Raw genomic sequence first — 16,948 nt, 5'->3', positions numbered from 1 at the left:
GCAGAGTGAGACAGGCCACACTTGGCCAACCAGGCACTCTCCACAGTAAGTGCCATGAGAAGGTAGTGGACAAAGTCCTAAGAGAAAACACCCAGGCATCCGCCTGTGCCAAAGTGCACGGGAAGTGAGTGGCCAGAGACCAGGCTGTTGGGGGTTGGTGGGGAGCATGGCTGGGGGAGACAAGAACAGGAGCCCGCTAAGGAGGGTGTCAGAACAGGGAGAGGAGATCTGAGAGCACACGGCAGCGAAGGCGTGGGGTGAGGGGATCCCAGGAAGGGTGTGCTCCAGGGATGGGAGACGCACCATTCTTTGGAACACCAGTGGGAACATGAGTATGTCAGCACAGCCACAAGTTCCAGTGGGCTCCTCGGTCATGGCGTAGTGTGGCCCAGCCAGCTTTCCCAGACTGACCCCGCCAGATGACAACGGAGGAGGAGCACTGGGGATGCACCTGGGTACACTGTACTCTGGCCTATCTGGAAGCCACCTCTGTCACAAGGGCCCATTTCTAAAGATGAGAAATTATTTACCCATCTCACCTATGTGGAAAACGAAGTCATGAGAGGTGAAAGCTTACCATGAACCCAGCAGCCGAGGCTGCAGAAGGCCGGCCCTTAACTAGATTATCCCCACCCCTGGTTGTGGAGTTAAGCTGTGGGCCAAGCACAGGACAGACGCACAGATGTGTCACCCCTTCTGTTTGGGGGCAGGAGTGGTCGGAACCCCTATGTCTGGTTACTTTTATGGCTAAGGACTTTGTTCTGGGTCAACTGATCTGCTTCTAATACCACCCCCTGGCCCCAGTGCAGCTGGGGAGTTGCAGCAACACAGTGGGCAAGGGGTGTGCTGGTGGGGCTGGTGCCTGCAGAAGTCTCCTGGCACTGGATGCTGCCCTGCGTGCAGGGCTCCTTGTCCTACTCCACCACCCTCTTGCTGCAGAGCTTCGTCATCCTCGCCTCCTCCTGCCAGCCCTTCCTCCTCCTCCCCTCCTGTTTGCAGCTGCCATCAAATTGCACACGTGCCTGCTGCAGACGTGACTGAGGGAGCATAAGCATTGGAAAGAGCCTTGTCCTTTTAGTGTCTAAAATATCCATTAACGTTACAGGCTCTTGGGAAACTCTGAAGCGCCTCATCTGGAATGCTCTCTCTCATCCTTCCTTTTAGGAATAGAAAATAGAGCCCTTTAGGCAAATAAGAAGTTTGATTTCCAGCTAACAGAAGTCTCAGCTGTTTCTTCTACAGCAGAATCACTCTTCGGCTGGGCCCTCGTCAGTGCTGGCGATCTTGCCAAGTTGGGAACTCAGCACACTTTCAGAACTGGAGAAGAATCCAGATGTCCTGGCGTCCAGGTGGGCGCTCACTTTCCTTGGGTTTCTTCCATCTACCTGCCTGGGATGTTCTGGTTTGCACAGTGACCTGATTTGTAACATCTGGAAAATATGGTCACTAGCCATGCCACCTTACCTTTCTCTTGGCCACCCACCCCCACCCTGGCCAGAAGAAATCCAGTCACACCAGCAGCACCGGGAGGGAAGTGGGCACCGTCAGCGAGTGGGGGGCTGTCCCCCACACGCAGGGACAGGTGTATGGAGCCACGCCATCACCAAACCTTCTTTTCTCCTCTGATTCCATACAAGGGGTCTTCAAAAAGTTCACGGAAGATTCGTATTGAACTTTAATTCCATTTTCACACAAACTTTTAAAAGTACCCTCGTATGATCGTCGAGATCTGAGAGGATAGTAAAAGCGTGTACCAAAAAGGCAGCCTAACACAAACTTAGCACATTCTGGAAGGGGTCTGTTCATCTACTGGCCTTCCAGAGGTCGCAGTCAGTTGACTCAAAGGGAGAATGGCTTCAGGTCGTGGTGCTGTGTTAGTGATAACAGTATTGAATCACTTTCGGTTAAAATTCAGCATGAACTAGTTTTCTGGGTGGTGTCCACTGTAGGTGACTGTGACGTATCAGTGTGTGTCTACCAGAGGCAGCAGGCAGCACAGGGGACATGAGAGTGGCAAGAGACAGTTCTGAGCAGCCAGGGTCGTCTCGCACAGCTGGAAGAACGCAGAGCTTAACCACGCCGTCCAGAAAGCAGATGAACACTCTGAGGAGCCAGTCGGCGCACTCTCATCTATACACTTCCAGGACAGTGCAAACCCCTTACATAACTGACGTGCTCGTGCCAGCCACTCCCTCAGCAAAATAAAATTCCCTTGTCTGATGTCTGCATTCTCAACCATAGCAAAACCCTCTGGGTCAGCATCTCTCTCCTCTCTCCCGTTTCTCGGCCATGAGTAGGGTCTGTTTCCCTCCAGGTTCCACCCATGGCCTGAGGCCTCCAGCTACAGTTCCCATTCACTTCTGTCCCCTCAGTCACTCTACTTTCATACTGAGTTGAGTTTTGGCACTGCTGGGAAAACTCAGTTAAAACAACAACAACAACAATATTCCAGACATGTTACCAGAAAGGTCTGCTGAAGACTTGAAACTTCACCAGGCAGTGGGTGCAGACCCCTTTAATAAAATAATAATCACGAAAATAATTTAAAAATCTACAAAAGACATCCAAGCTCAGACACTGTGGACTGGGGACGAGGGGGAGAAGCTTGTTCATGGCTTGTTTCGTACTTTGTACGTGGATAAACACTTCCACATCAAACCAACACTATGCAGTTAACAGAAACAACACACCCACCAGGAGGGCCAGGCGCGGGTGAACAGACATGTGGGGCTGGACGCTGCTGTTTCTGGTGGCTTCCTGGTCTCTTGTGAGAGACGGGAAAGCCTGTGCCCTCTCAGCAAAGCCAGACCTGTCTGCTCCCTGCCACCCTCCCTTTCTCCCTTCCTGGGCCAAGTCCTCAGGCCAAGGGTCGTGGTTAGAAAAGGTTTTCAGTGCAGTTAGGCAGAGGAGGGGTCCCTAGGGCTGGCCGGTTCATGGTCACTGTGCCCAGGGCCTCGGACCCGTCACAAGATCACGCACTGCAGTTTGTGGGTGCCTGTGGCCCGGTCTCCCCGCCATTTGGTTTTCTTCCTCTTCTTCTGGCTTTTCTCTGGTATCTGTTGCCTTTGGAAACAGTGAAGGACGGAAAGACAAAATCAGAATGGGCTTGGCTTCCTGTCTGCCCCTCTCCTCCCCTACCCCTGGATCTGGGGCCCGGGAGGCCTGTTCTGGTGGGGTGGGGGTGGGGGAACAAGAAGGGGGTGGGGACACACGCAGAGATGCTGCTGTCCTAGCCACTGGACGAGGGCCCGCAGGGATAGCGTCTCGAGGCCAAGAAACTGGGGAGGGAGAGCAGGGAACACCTAAATCATCCTACTGATGGAGATCACTGACGTTATGCTATGGCTACATTTATTTAAAACATAAGCTACGACGCGTTTTATGTTTTATAGAGTGTTGGCCTCTATTTCTGTATTTCATATTTTAAATAAAATGACAGGTCAACTGAGTGCAAAAGCTTTTTACATGTTTTCTCTTTTCCTATGTCTGAAACCAAGACATCACCACCTGCTACGTGGTGGTAGTACATTCTAAGTGGAGGCAAAATGCCTGGGAGAAAACCATGTCACGAGTGCAAACTGCCAGCAAAAACACAAAGCGAAGGCTGCCAATATTTCTCATTACGCTGGGGAATAATGAGAAAATGAAGTTGTTGGGCGTGTGTGTGGGGGGAGTGGGTTGTACAGCAGGGGGTGAGTGGTGGGAAATGGGACAGTGCCCTTGAGACCCCCACTGTTCAAGCCCCGGGTCTGATTTCACAGATAACCAGCAGCATAGAGGCCACACGCTCAGTGCATGGTGTTTGAGAACCATGGGTTAGGCTGCTCTGCACGTTGAAGATTTGGGAAATGGGATAGATGGGTGGCAGGGAATGTAGCCAGGAGGCTGTTTCAGTCTTGTGAGCACAAGGTGATTGAGGTCTGGATCCTGACTGTGCAAAGGAATATACAAGACCATTCATCAGGATTGCTGACGACGAGCGGGTCTGGAAAGGAGACATGTGCAATGCCTCTAAAATTTGAGCCCTCGACTCAGAATGTGGGCCGTTCAGGGGAAATATCAAAGGATGCTCTGCTATAAGGGCGGGGAAGAGGAAAGAGATCTACTCTGTACTATGGTGAAAGTTCCAGTGTGGTGGGAGAACACAGAGGAAGGGCTGGAGGGAGTTGCCTTCCTGGGAGCCTGAGCTGCTGCAGAGCTGACACCTCAGGCAGGAAGCCATGTGCTGCCACGTAGCAGTGGACAGCAGGCTTTGCCCGCAAACCCTCTGTGGTTGGGGGAGGGCAGAGATGGGTGGAAAAGGCAGCGGAAAGAAATGGAAGGAGGAACACAAAATCCACAAACAGGCCCATAATTGCCCAGCCTCATGGCCTCTGAGACGAGCTGCAGCTAGGTGCCCGTCCGTCCTGCAGAGGCCAGTTTCCAGGGAGGTGTGCAGCGCTCACCTGATTACTCTAACGAGGTCATGGAAGGCTTTGTCCACATTGAGAGGTGGGTCCTTGGCACTGGTTTCTATGTACGGAATCTGGAAGGCAGAGCTCAGCTTGGTTAAAGTGACACCGAGACCCACAAAGCCCTGTGCCACCCTTAAAGCTACACTCAGAACAAGGGCTCTGGACGCTTTTGCAGCCCCCCACAGAACCCCTGGCCCCCAGTAGCCTCAAGCCTCATTTAGTGGCTTCTTACTCTTTAAGGTTGGAAAGTTTTACTAATGGCTTTTCCAATTCCCTTCTGTTCTCTAGTCACAGAGATATTTAATAGTTCCCTAAAAATAGAATTAAAATGATCTTTTTTATATACTTGAAGACTAAAGATTGTTTCATTTATCAAACCAAAATACATTCTGACACCATTTGTTTTCTTTCTGAGGTCTGTTTTCCTACCTTGGGGTGACTTCTGCCCTCTTTCTGGGCCACTCAGAGTGGACTCGGCAGGAAAGGCTGGAGAGATTGGGCCATGTGTGAGCAGGACTCTGCACCCAAGTGACCCTGGCCAGTCTGGTTCAACCTTACCCCCCACAAACCTGCCTCAGCCCAGCTCTTGTTTGGTCTGGATCTACGAGCCTGGGAGCTCAGCCATGTTTATACAAGGTTTTCTGTTTTGTCTTGTTTTTTTTGGCAGCTGGCCAGTTCAAGGATTGAACCCTGGACCTTGGTGTTATCAGTACCATGCTACACAAGGTTTTTGCACATTTAACACTGAGGAGTCATCACTTGGCTGAAAGGCGGCAGCACGTGGGGAGATGTGGCCGAGGTGACCCCACATGCCGGGTGTCCAGGGCCGTGTCTACACTAAGCCTCGGGCTGGCAAAGGGAGGAGAACAGGGCTCCATGAGGTCAGGATGCACTCCTGAGCGCTCACCTTCTCCTAACACGGGGACCCCACACCGGCAGGAAGTGCTTATCCCTCACACGTGGGGGGCTTGGGAAAACACACACAGGTCTCCCCTGATGTGATGGAATACGCCGATTGTGATTAGACTTTTTTCTGATTACAAAATCAGTGCCTTTCATTATAATACGTTTGAAAAAGAAAAGCACAGTGAAGAAAATAAAAATGTTCAACACTTTATTTTATAGGAACATATTGTAAATCACTGCCCAGAGCATAAAACAGTCTGCCTTTTCCCATCAGTTCTCATGGCATGTGGCCACATAGTCACACATCACTGTGGCTTCAAGCAGAGGTCTTGTTGTAGCTGACAGACACACAAGGGACAGAGCACAAAGGGCAGAGCTCAGACCTTCGAAATATTCATTTGACAAATATCTGAGCCTCTGATAACATTGAAAGGAAACTGCCCTCCAACACTGACTGTTCAATTGCAGGCCATCTGGCTTCTCAGGTCTCAATGCCCCTGACCTCATTTAATCCTCTTGTTAACCCTCTGAGGTGAGCAAGTATCTCCATTTTGTAGATAGGGAGACTGAGCTCACCCAAGGTCAACAGCGGCCAGCAGAGAACCAAGAATTGAACTAGGTACACTTTCCACTTCCCCAGCTGGCCTTGCATGGACAGGAGAGGGGTGCTGAGTTCAGCTTTGGGACCTCTTCCAGGTTGAACACCATGTCCAGGTGCGGTAGGTGCTCCTGATAAGTGCCTGGTAGAGTTCTGAGAGGCCCCTCTGAAGTCAGGACAACGTGCTGTCCTGTGCACTCCCAGAAAGGAAGCAGCAAGGCACCTGCAGCTGGAGCCGGGACCTACCCGGAGCCCCTTCACATCCTATCCTCCTGCCAGCTCAGTAAGTCCTCAGGCCCCAGGGGTCTCAGACCACTGCTGCCTGCAGGCCCACCCCATCACTCAGAAGTACATGAGTTGTACTGTCACCCCTCAGACATGTCCTCAGACACCCTCCACCTTTCTAGGGGGTCCTGCCTCTACCGCTAAAGAATCACTGATGTGCATTATCTGTGTTCTTAGAATTCTAGGATTTCAGTAGTAACAAGACTGAAACTAAGGGAAACCTGCACTAAATGATACTACCATTAAGCTCCACCAAAGGGCTAGGAAAGGCCACCTTCCTGCATCGGGTGGGAGTGACCTATCACGGTCAGCTAAAGAGGAACTCGCCTTATAAGCTGTAAAATCAGAATGTCATTGATAGTAGCTTGCACTGTCATTTGGTCAAATGATAAATGAGGCAGCAGCATCTGCTGTAGGAGAAACATCAGGCTAAGAGATTGGGGACCTGGGTTCTAGATAGGAAGGGGGCAGTATTCCCCAGCCATGAGTCCCCTGGAAGTCACTTAACCTCCTGTATCTCATTCCCTTTTATTTGCACAATGGGGCTACTGCTGCCTCTGCAGCACCCTTCCCCCTCTGCAGTCCCACCCAGGGCTGTGGGAGGGCCAGGAGAAGGTGTTTGTGGAAGCCCTTAGCCAACCCTCCTCAGATTTGAGGGACCAGTCATGATATGGAGCCCAGGACTGTGAAAGGTAAATGGCTCCTCAGGCCCCTCTGTCCAGGATGTCAGGCACAAGGCACATTTCTAATATTAAACCCAGTGGTCTGTTCCCAGGCCTCTTCTCGAGACTTGGGAGCAGCCCCTGCCTTGGGCAATCACTGTTTCCTTGATGCACTTTCTCGGCTCCCAAGAGACCCTGCTCTGGTCCTCATACATCACTAACCGCTCAGTCCCTCTTCTGCTTGCTCTTCATCTCCCCACACCTGTGACACTGACATGCCCCCAGCCTCAAGCCCAGGCCCCCTTCCCTAGCTACATGTCTCCCTTGGGCTCCGTGGCTTTGCCTTCTAGCTACGGGCTGTTGATCTGCAGTATTTACCTGCAGACAGGCATGTCTGACCGCGGCCCTGCTGCTCCCTTGATTATCCACCAGGCCCCGCACACTGGAGAGATCTAACCAGGCTGCGCTCCTTCCCTCACACGTGCTCCTGCAGTCTGTCCCTGCTCAGTTACCAGAACTCCGGTCTTCTGTAAGCTGCTCATGCCCGAAACCTTGGAATTGTCCTCTACCCTTTCCTTCTCTCACCCTGTATCCAATCTGTGAGCAAATCCTGTTGGTCTCTTAGAAATAGAGGCAGAATGCATCCCCTTCTCACCACCCTCATGGGCACCTCACTGGTGCAAGTCACCTGCAGGGGGTTGTCACAGCCCCTAACTGGTCTCCCTGCTCTCACCCTTGTCTCCTATGGACTACTGTCGCCTTGATGCAACCTCCAGAGAGAAGCTCCAAGTCAGACCATGTCACTACTCACTCAAAACCTGCCAGTGGTTTCCCTTCTCACTCACCATCAAAGTTCATAAGGCCCTAAGCCACCTGCCCGACCTTGCTTCCTGCTGCTGCCCCTTCTGCTGCCCCCACCCCAGCCACACTGGCTCCCGCACGGTTCCTCACTCCCACCTCAGGGCCTTTGCACTGATCACTGCCTCTGCTGGAATGTTCTTCCCCAGATATCTGTACGGCTCATTCCCCACCTCCTGTGAGTCCTGCTGAAATGGACCCCAACTACACTATTTGGAAAAGCGTCTCCCTCCACTCCACACTCCTTGTCCCCGTCCCTGACTTGCTTGTTTCCGCAGCACACGTCACCTTTTGCACACTCTAATGCACTTTGTTTATTGTCTATCTCCCATGACTGGAAGTAAGCACGTGAGGCAGGGACCGTCTCCCAGGGCTAGCACCACTGGATGAGTAAGCGAATGCACACAGAAGGCAGAGCACAGCAGAGCTAGCTCTCAGTGGGCCCCTCCTCCTTTTGCGGGGCTGGGCCCCCTTGGCTGAGGGGAGGGGGCAGCCTTGCAGCAAACCTCCCAGCAGGCAGAGGGAAGCTATGCACAGCTGGCCCTGTGAGGCCAGAGGCACAGACTGTGCCAGTGTTGGGAGCAGGGAAGAAGCCTGGAGACCCCACCTGGCATTGTCCAGAGGGCAAAGGGGCATCATCATGAACTGGAAAAACAAAGATGTCTGCAGATCTTCACCGTTTGGACTGGGATAATGGTACCCGCCGCAGGCATGGTTGTGAGGAGCAGATGGGATGCTGTGCGTGTGTCCCTAGCACAGAGCAGGGCTCAGTGAGCAGTCGCTCATCCCGACGATTCTGAGCATAACCAGGTGCTGCCTCAGAGAAACGGACAGAAGCCAACCACTCTGCACAGTCAGGCAGTGAATCAGCTGTGAGTGGACTGAGCAGCCCTTGGCCAGGAGGCAGGTGAGCACCATGGCCTCCAGGCCACTTTGAAGGTACCCGGTCCCCACATCAGAGCCTCTAATGACTGACAGAGGGTGCCTTCTCTCTGGTCTACTGCCTTGTTTCCCAAGATATCTTCCCATCACATGCCCTCTCTGTGGAATCCAGCTGGCTACCTCGGAGGCCCGAGAGCCATTTCCAAACACCAGGACTGCAGGAGTGACAGGTGACTGTCACACAGCCCCTTACCCCAACACACACACACACACACCTACATTGTGTTTGGTTGCCATTTCTCTTCCTTGCTCCCTGGTGATTTTCCTCAAGTGCATCAGATCTACCTTGTTGGCCACGAGGATCATCGGGAATGACTCCCTGGGAAATAAAGGAACAGCAGCTCTGTGAGGTCTCACCACCCCCACACCTCAGGCAGCGCACAGCCCGCAGCGCCTCCCCAGGGGCCTGGTGCTGCAGAGACCCGTCCCTCCTCTCTTCCAGACAGGGGCAAGGGCTTAGGGGAAAGGGCCTGGGGTCTGCTGGCTGCCTTGGTTTGAAGCCTCAGGCCTGTTGCAAGGCCAGTGGGGAGACCCCAGCAGCTTCTGGCCCCAGGGTTGGCTCCCCAGACCTGGTGGCCATTTCTCGGTCATTCTAATGTAGTGGCCAGGCAGGGCAGCTGTCGGCATCAGCAACAACTCATGAAGAGCACCAGGACAGGGTCTGGCACATGGCTGGCTCTCGATAAATGGCAGCTGCAAAATTAGGATGGCTCCCAGGAGAGGAAGTGCAGGGTTGAGAGGCGTGTCTGCCTGAAAGATTCTTATTGACATGCGTGGCCAAATTGCCACCCAAAAGTGATGAAATGTCAATCTCACAGAATCTTTGATAGCACTGGGTATTTTCATTAAAAAAATTATAATTCGACAGGTAAAAAATGGCACTTTTTCCTTGTATTTATTTGATTAGCAAGAAAGTTGGATATTTTCCCACATCTGAGTCATTTATGTTTTCTCTTTTGAGATTCATACATGTTAGGGGCTTACCCCACATTAAGCTATTGGGGCCCTCACGTGTCTGTGTGTGTCTTCCCTTACCTGGTAAAGTTATTAACACTTTGCCTTTGGAATAAATGTTCAATGGATTTTTTCATGTTTGCTGGGATTTGTTCAAAGCCTGCTGTTTTCCTATTAGTTTGTTCTTTTCTTTTCTTTACATTGCCTCTTTGAGATCCAATTAACTAACAAAACCAGTTGGGCTTAAAACAGACTCCAAATTACTTAATTACTTCACATAATGCTAAGAGAAAAATGAGCCTTTAATTAGGAGCATATCAATCTTACTGTCAAATGCAATTTATCCAATTACAATATATACTGGAGAGAAAATTCATTTTTTCTCTGAACATAATATAATTTGATTAAATTGGATTCAAAAAACGAAGATGTTGCTGATGATTCCTTGATTGAGGAGATGGTTTAGGAGGGATGGGAGGGAGTGGACCCTTGAAGCCTTGGGAGCAGTTTGGCTGCGTGGAGAACTAGGGTAGGTGGTGGAGGGACCAGAGGGAGCCCTGTGGGGAGGGGAGGATTCAGCTCTGCCCCGGTGCCCGGCTTTCACCTGAAAATCTACAGGAATCGGGGACAGACAGAGACCCTCTGAGCCAGGGGCGAGGCCCTGCCCGGCACCCTCACCTGTCCTTGACACGCAGGATGAGCTGGTGGAAGCGGTCCACGTGCTCGAAGCTGGCCTTGTCGGTGACGGAGAAGACGATGAGGAAGCCATCCCCCGTGCGCATGTACTGCTCCCGCATGGCGCTGAACTCCTCCTGCCCGGCTGTGTCCAGAACTGGGGTGGGATGAGACCACTCAGGGGCTGTCATCGTCCACCCTGGAGCCCCCACAGCCTGCAGACCCCATGCTGCTGCTTCAGCGTGAGGTTCCAACTGACGCATCTGTGGACCCACCAAACCCTCCTCCCCCGATTCCAACCTGTAGTGCTCACTGGGCCTAAATTCTCTATCTACAGACAAGCTTCATAAAGTCAGTGGTCAGTTCTGTTGCAAAATCCCTTGGGGAGTCTCCAGACTTGCTGCAGCCCTCACAGCCTGTGATGCTTTGGGAAGCTACCCGACTCCCTGAGCCTCCATCTCCTCCTCTACGCAAAGGAAGCAACGCCTCCACCTGGCTGCCACCTGGGAGGAGGGCATGTTTGCCTGGAGGAGACCCCAAAGAGGCCATCCTGGGGCAGGAAGGGCTCCTCTGCCCTGTGTGGACAGATACCAGGCCAGCCTTGGGGAAGGACTGGGGGTGTCACAGGGCTGGTGGGAGGGGGAGCTGGGGTAGGAAGCAGAGGCAGCCGGGCAGGACCACTCAGCCAAGGCTCTTCCCCCAGCCCATCCCTCCCCCTCACCGCTCCCACCCATGCTGAGCTAAAGTGCTCACCCCTGTGTCTGTTTCCAGAGATCACAGCCACAGCTGGGGGAGGGGGTCTCTCTTTAGCAGTGCAGGCTGGACCCCCTCCCGCCCCCTGGGAGCATGAAGCCTATGCCTGCAGCAGCCCCAAGCCCCCGCCCACTCATCAGCCCCCTTCCTATTCCCAGCTCACTCTGTTCTCCACCAGACCAACTTCTCCTTCTCCCTGGAGGTGGTGGAGTGGGTGGTTACAGGTTTTGGAGCCAGACCACTGGGCTGAGTCTGGCTCTCTATTCCTAGGGTGTGACCCCGGGCAAGCTCACTTCTCTGTGCCTCCGTTTCCTAAAATGGGGACAGTCAGGGTTGTTTTGAGTTAATATATGTAATGCCCATCGAGCAGGGCTTGGCACTAAAGAGCCCTATCGGACAGTCTGCTATGAGCCTGCCTTCCTCTCCAGGGGTCCTTTCTCCCACTCTGGGCCTCCTAGAGGCCACCCTCTTGGCCTGGGACTCCTTCCTCTACCTCTGCCCCTTCTCCCCAAGCCCCAAGGAGAGGATCTGACTCTGACTCAGCATTCTGCTGCCCGAGCCCCCAGGATGCTCCTCTGACCCCAGCCTTTCCCGGTACACTCTTCTCACTGGCCATTTAACTGTCCCCAGCTGGACTATTAGCTCTTAGGGGCAGGGATCTGGTCTGTGTGAGTCATCTGGCCACTTGGAGCCTGGCACAAAAAGTGCCCGAACAGTACTTGAGTGAATAAATAAATGAGAAGTCTGCCAATTTTGTTCATCATTTAAGAAATGTCTGAGGGCCTACTATGTGCCAGGCAGTGCGCTAGTCCCCGTAGATGCAAGGTGAATGGGACAAACAAAATCCTTGCTCTCACAGGACTTGTAATCTAGTAGAGAGACAGATAAACGAATGGCTAATAGAATTGGAGGTGGAGATACATACATACTATGAAGAACAAGGTAATGGTTAGAGGGTCACTGGCAGAAGTTAATGTCATTTTGGATAGGGAAGGGGGGCATNACACACACACACACACCTACATTGTGTTTGGTTGCCATTTCTCTTCCTTGCTCCCTGGTGATTTTCCTCAAGTGCATCAGATCTACCTTGTTGGCCACGAGGATCATCGGGAATGACTCCCTGGGAAATAAAGGAACAGCAGCTCTGTGAGGTCTCACCACCCCCACACCTCAGGCAGCGCACAGCCCGCAGCGCCTCCCCAGGGGCCTGGTGCTGCAGAGACCCGTCCCTCCTCTCTTCCAGACAGGGGCAAGGGCTTAGGGGAAAGGGCCTGGGGTCTGCTGGCTGCCTTGGTTTGAAGCCTCAGGCCTGTTGCAAGGCCAGTGGGGAGACCCCAGCAGCTTCTGGCCCCAGGGTTGGCTCCCCAGACCTGGTGGCCATCTCTCGGTCATTCTAATGTAGTGGCCAGGCAGGGCAGCTGTCGGCATCAGCAACAACTCATGAAGAGCACCAGGACAGGGTCTGGCACATGGCTGGCTCTCGATAAATGGCAGCTGCAAAATTAGGATGGCTCCCAGGAGAGGAAGTGCAGGGTTGAGAGGCGTGTCTGCCTGAAAGATTCTTATTGACATGCGTGGCCAAATTGCCACCCAAAAGTGATGAAATGTCAATCTCACAGAATCTTTGATAGCACTGGGTATTTTCATTAAAAAAATTATAATTCGACAGGTAAAAAATGGCACTTTTTCCTTGTATTTATTTGATTAGCAAGAAAGTTGGATATTTTCCCACATCTGAGTCATTTATGTTTTCTCTTTTGAGATTCATACATGTTAGGGGCTTACCCCACATTAAGCTATTGGGGCCCTCACGTGTCTGTGTGTGTCTTCCCTTACCTGGTAAAGTTATTAACACTTTGCCTTTGGAATAAATGTTCAATGGATTTTTTCATGTTTGCTGGGATTTGTTCAAAGCCTGCTGTTTTCCTATTAGTTTGTTCTTTTCTTTTCTTTACATTGCCTCTTTGAGATCCAATTAACTAACAAAACCAGTTGGGCTTAAAACAGACTCCAAATTACTTAATTACTTCACATAATGCTAAGAGAAAAATGAGCCTTTAATTAGGAGCATATCAATCTTACTGTCAAATGCAATTTATCCAATTACAATATATACTGGAGAGAAAATTCATTTTTTCTCTGAACATAATATAATTTGATTAAATTGGATTCAAAAAACGAAGATGTTGCTGATGATTCCTTGATTGAGGAGATGGTTTAGGAGGGATGGGAGGGAGTGGACCCTTGAAGCCTTGGGAGCAGTTTGGCTGCGTGGAGAACTAGGGTAGGTGGTGGAGGGACCAGAGGGAGCCCTGTGGGGAGGGGAGGATTCAGCTCTGCCCCGGTGCCCGGCTTTCACCTGAAAATCTACAGGAATCGGGGACAGACAGAGACCCTCTGAGCCAGGGGCGAGGCCCTGCCCGGCACCCTCACCTGTCCTTGACACGCAGGATGAGCTGGTGGAAGCGGTCACCTGAGGGGAGGGGAGGATTCAGCTCTGCCCTGGTGCCCGGCTTTCACCTGAAAATCTACAGGAATCGGGGACAGACAGAGACCCTCTGAGCCAGGGACGAGGCCCTGCCCGGCACCCTCACCTGTCCTTGACACGCAGGATGAGCTGGTGGAAGCGGTCCACGTGCTCGAAGCTGGCCTTGTCGGTGACGGAGAAGACGATGAGGAAGCCATCCCCCGTGCGCATGTACTGCTCCCGCATGGCGCTGAACTCCTCCTGCCCGGCTGTGTCCAGAACTGGGGTGGGATGAGACCACTCAGGGGCTGTCATCGTCCACCCTGGAGCCCCCACAGCCTGCAGACCCCATGCTGCTGCTTCAGCGTGAGGTTCCAACTGACGCATCTGTGGACCCACCAAACCCTCCTCCCCCGATTCCAACCTGTAGTGCTCACTGGGCCTAAATTCTCTATCTACAGACAAGCTTCATAAAGTCAGTGGTCAGTTCTGTTGCAAAATCCCTTGGGGAGTCTCCAGACTTGCTGCAGCCCTCACAGCCTGTGATGCTTTGGGAAGCTACCCGACTCCCTGAGCCTCCATCTCCTCCTCTACGCAAAGGAAGCAACGCCTCCACCTGGCTGCCACCTGGGAGGAGGGCATGTTTGCCTGGAGGAGACCCCAAAGAGGCCATCCTGGGGCAGGAAGGGCTCCTCTGCCCTGTGTGGACAGATACCAGGCCAGCCTTGGGGAAGGACTGGGGGTGTCACAGGGCTGGTGGGAGGGGGAGCTGGGGTAGGAAGCAGAGGCAGCCGGGCAGGACCACTCAGCCAAGGCTCTTCCCCCAGCCCATCCCTCCCCCTCACCGCTCCCACCCATGCTGAGCTAAAGTGCTCACCCCTGTGTCTGTTTCCAGAGATCACAGCCACAGCTGGGGGAGGGGGTCTCTCTTTAGCAGTGCAGGCTGGACCCCCTCCCGCCCCCTGGGAGCATGAAGCCTATGCCTGCAGCAGCCCCAAGCCCCCGCCCACTCATCAGCCCCCTTCCTATTCCCAGCTCACTCTGTTCTCCACCAGACCAACTTCTCCTTCTCCCTGGAGGTGGTGGAGTGGGTGGTTACAGGTTTTGGAGCCAGACCACTGGGCTGAGTCTGGCTCTCTATTCCTAGGGTGTGACCCCGGGCAAGCTCACTTCTCTGTGCCTCCGTTTCCTAAAATGGGGACAGTCAGGGTTGTTTTGAGTTAATATATGTAATGCCCATCGAGCAGGGCTTGGCACTAAAGAGCCCTATCGGACAGTCTGCTATGAGCCTGCCTTCCTCTCCAGGGGTCCTTTCTCCCACTCTGGGCCTCCTAGAGGCCACCCTCTTGGCCTGGGACTCCTTCCTCTACCTCTGCCCCTTCTCCCCAAGCCCCAAGGAGAGGATCTGACTCTGACTCAGCATTCTGCTGCCCGAGCCCCCAGGATGCTCCTCTGACCCCAGCCTTTCCCGGTACACTCTTCTCACTGGCCATTTAACTGTCCCCAGCTGGACTATTAGCTCTTAGGGGCAGGGATCTGGTCTGTGTGAGTCATCTGGCCACTTGGAGCCTGGCACAAAAAGTGCCCGAACAGTACTTGAGTGAATAAATAAATGAGAAGTCTGCCAATTTTGTTCATCATTTAAGAAATGTCTGAGGGCCTACTATGTGCCAGGCAGTGCGCTAGTCCCCGTAGATGCAAGGTGAATGGGACAAACAAAATCCTTGCTCTCACAGGACTTGTAATCTAGTAGAGAGACAGATAAACGAATGGCTAATAGAATTGGAGGTGGAGATACATACATACTATGAAGAACAAGGTAATGGTTAGAGGGTCACTGGCAGAAGTTAATGTCATTTTGGATAGGGAAGGGGGGCAACTCTCAGGAGGTGACATTTGATCAGTGAGTAAGTGACGGGAGGGAGGTGCCATGTGACCCAGATACTATGAAGAACAAGGTAATGGTTAGAGGGTCACTGGCAGAAGTTAATGTCATTTTGGATAGGGAAGGGGGGCATCTCTCAGGAGGTGACATTTGATCAGTGAGTAAGTGACGGGAGGGAGGTGCCATGTGACCCAGGGGAAGCGCATTCCAGGCAGAGGGAACAAGCAAACTCGAGGGCTATAAGGTGGGGGTGTGCAAGGGTTTGGGGGGCTCAGCTTTTGACACAGCCTTCAGAACCCATCAGACACCTCTGTGGGACTCCAAATAAGCATCTGGAGACTAAAGTCAGACACTAAGAAGAAAAGAGAGGGCAACAGATACAGATGTGGGAGCTGCCAGTGTGTCGCTGGCAACATGTGCCACAGCAAGAGCTGTCGGGGACAGGCAGGAGTCCACATTTCTTCAGGCAGGCACCTCTAGACAGTGCCTAGGAAGGTGGCCTGTCCCCACAGCCCATCGTTGCTGCACATACCCTGTGTCATGCAGCATTTCAGAGGGGCGACTGATGGACATGAGGACTGGATGTGCTGCAGGTGTTGGAGCCGCTGGAGGGAGGCTCTTGCCCTTTCCCTGGGCTTCAGTCTCAGGTAGGAAATGAGGGGCGGGGCTCCTGGAGCTTCAGGTCCTTGCAGCTCCAACATCCTAGAACTGTTTCATCTGGATGTAAAATGAAGGGGCCAGGAAGACAGGACCTACAGCTGAGGACTGGGGGTGACTGAGCAGTTTCCCCAATATTTCCCAGGGAGGGGGTGGGAAGACAGCACCTTCAACTGGAAGAACTGCAGCCTTTCTTTCCTAAATAAATCCCACTCAGAACTGCAATCAACAAAACAGATGAAAATGGCCTGAATTTGGCTGAAGTGGTGATGGGAAGGCCCGAACTGAATAGCAGAAGACATTAAGGTAACACTGTAATTAATATATTCACAGATTTTGAAGGCATATGTTATCCAACACAAAATTTAGAGATCTAGAAAATTTAAAAATACGATCATTAAAAAGTGTTTTAAAAAGCTCAGTAAGGAGCTGAAAAGCAAAATGGACCCTCTGGAAAGGAAAAATAGGCATTTCAGACATTGAAGGTCTTAGAATTGATATTACCCATGCTTTCGAAAAGAATTCTTGGAGAACATACTCCAGCGAGGTGAAAAATAAATCCATGAAAGATAAAGATGAGTGGTATTAGGAACAGTGTAAGCAAAGAAAACAGCAAAACACAAGAGTTACGAGTTAAGTGTATGTGTAAACGTTGTTGCACAGTTTGAAGAGAACAGACGATAATTTAGAACTAAAGCTATGATCATCCATGTGTGAGGGTAGGGCCTGGAAAAGTAAGTTACTACCAAAGTTCTTGCCTAATTTGGGAAGAAGCTAAAGATCCCGATTACATGCAGATGCTGATAGAAAAATATAAGTACACATACACGTATGTACGTAGCGTAACCA

At 52.1% G+C, this 16,948-nt stretch overlaps 1 protein-coding gene across 2 annotated transcripts in view; it reads right to left on the bottom strand.

Annotated features, from left to right (window-relative positions):
• Nucleotides 1–2,446: 2,446 nt before the first annotated feature.
• Nucleotides 2,447–16,948, bottom strand: part of MRAS (muscle RAS oncogene homolog) — a 55,811-nt gene continuing 41,309 nt past the window's right edge. Inside the window, exons 3-6 of one of the 2 annotated variants that reach the window (XM_008588722.1) lie at nucleotides 13,685–13,838; nucleotides 12,111–12,210; nucleotides 4,446–4,525; nucleotides 2,447–3,063 (exon numbers count right to left, since the gene is read on the bottom strand). In XM_008588722.1, coding sequence (XP_008586944.1) covers nucleotides 2,964–3,063; nucleotides 4,446–4,525; nucleotides 12,111–12,210; nucleotides 13,685–13,838 — 434 coding nt within the window. In that variant the 3' untranslated portion in view covers nucleotides 2,447–2,963. Of the gene's footprint in view, nucleotides 3,064–4,445; nucleotides 4,526–8,924; nucleotides 9,025–10,337; nucleotides 10,722–12,110; nucleotides 12,211–13,684; nucleotides 13,839–16,948 lie in introns of those variants that run through there. The other variant, XM_008588723.1, reaches the window with a different exon arrangement.

This window comes from Galeopterus variegatus, unplaced genomic scaffold (genome assembly GCF_000696425.1).
Source record: "Galeopterus variegatus unplaced genomic scaffold, G_variegatus-3.0.2 Scaffold4992, whole genome shotgun sequence".
Lineage (NCBI taxonomy): Eukaryota > Metazoa > Chordata > Mammalia > Dermoptera > Cynocephalidae > Galeopterus > Galeopterus variegatus.
The sequence above is the reverse complement of the archived record's forward strand: the minus strand, read 5'-3'. Positions and strand labels throughout refer to the sequence as shown.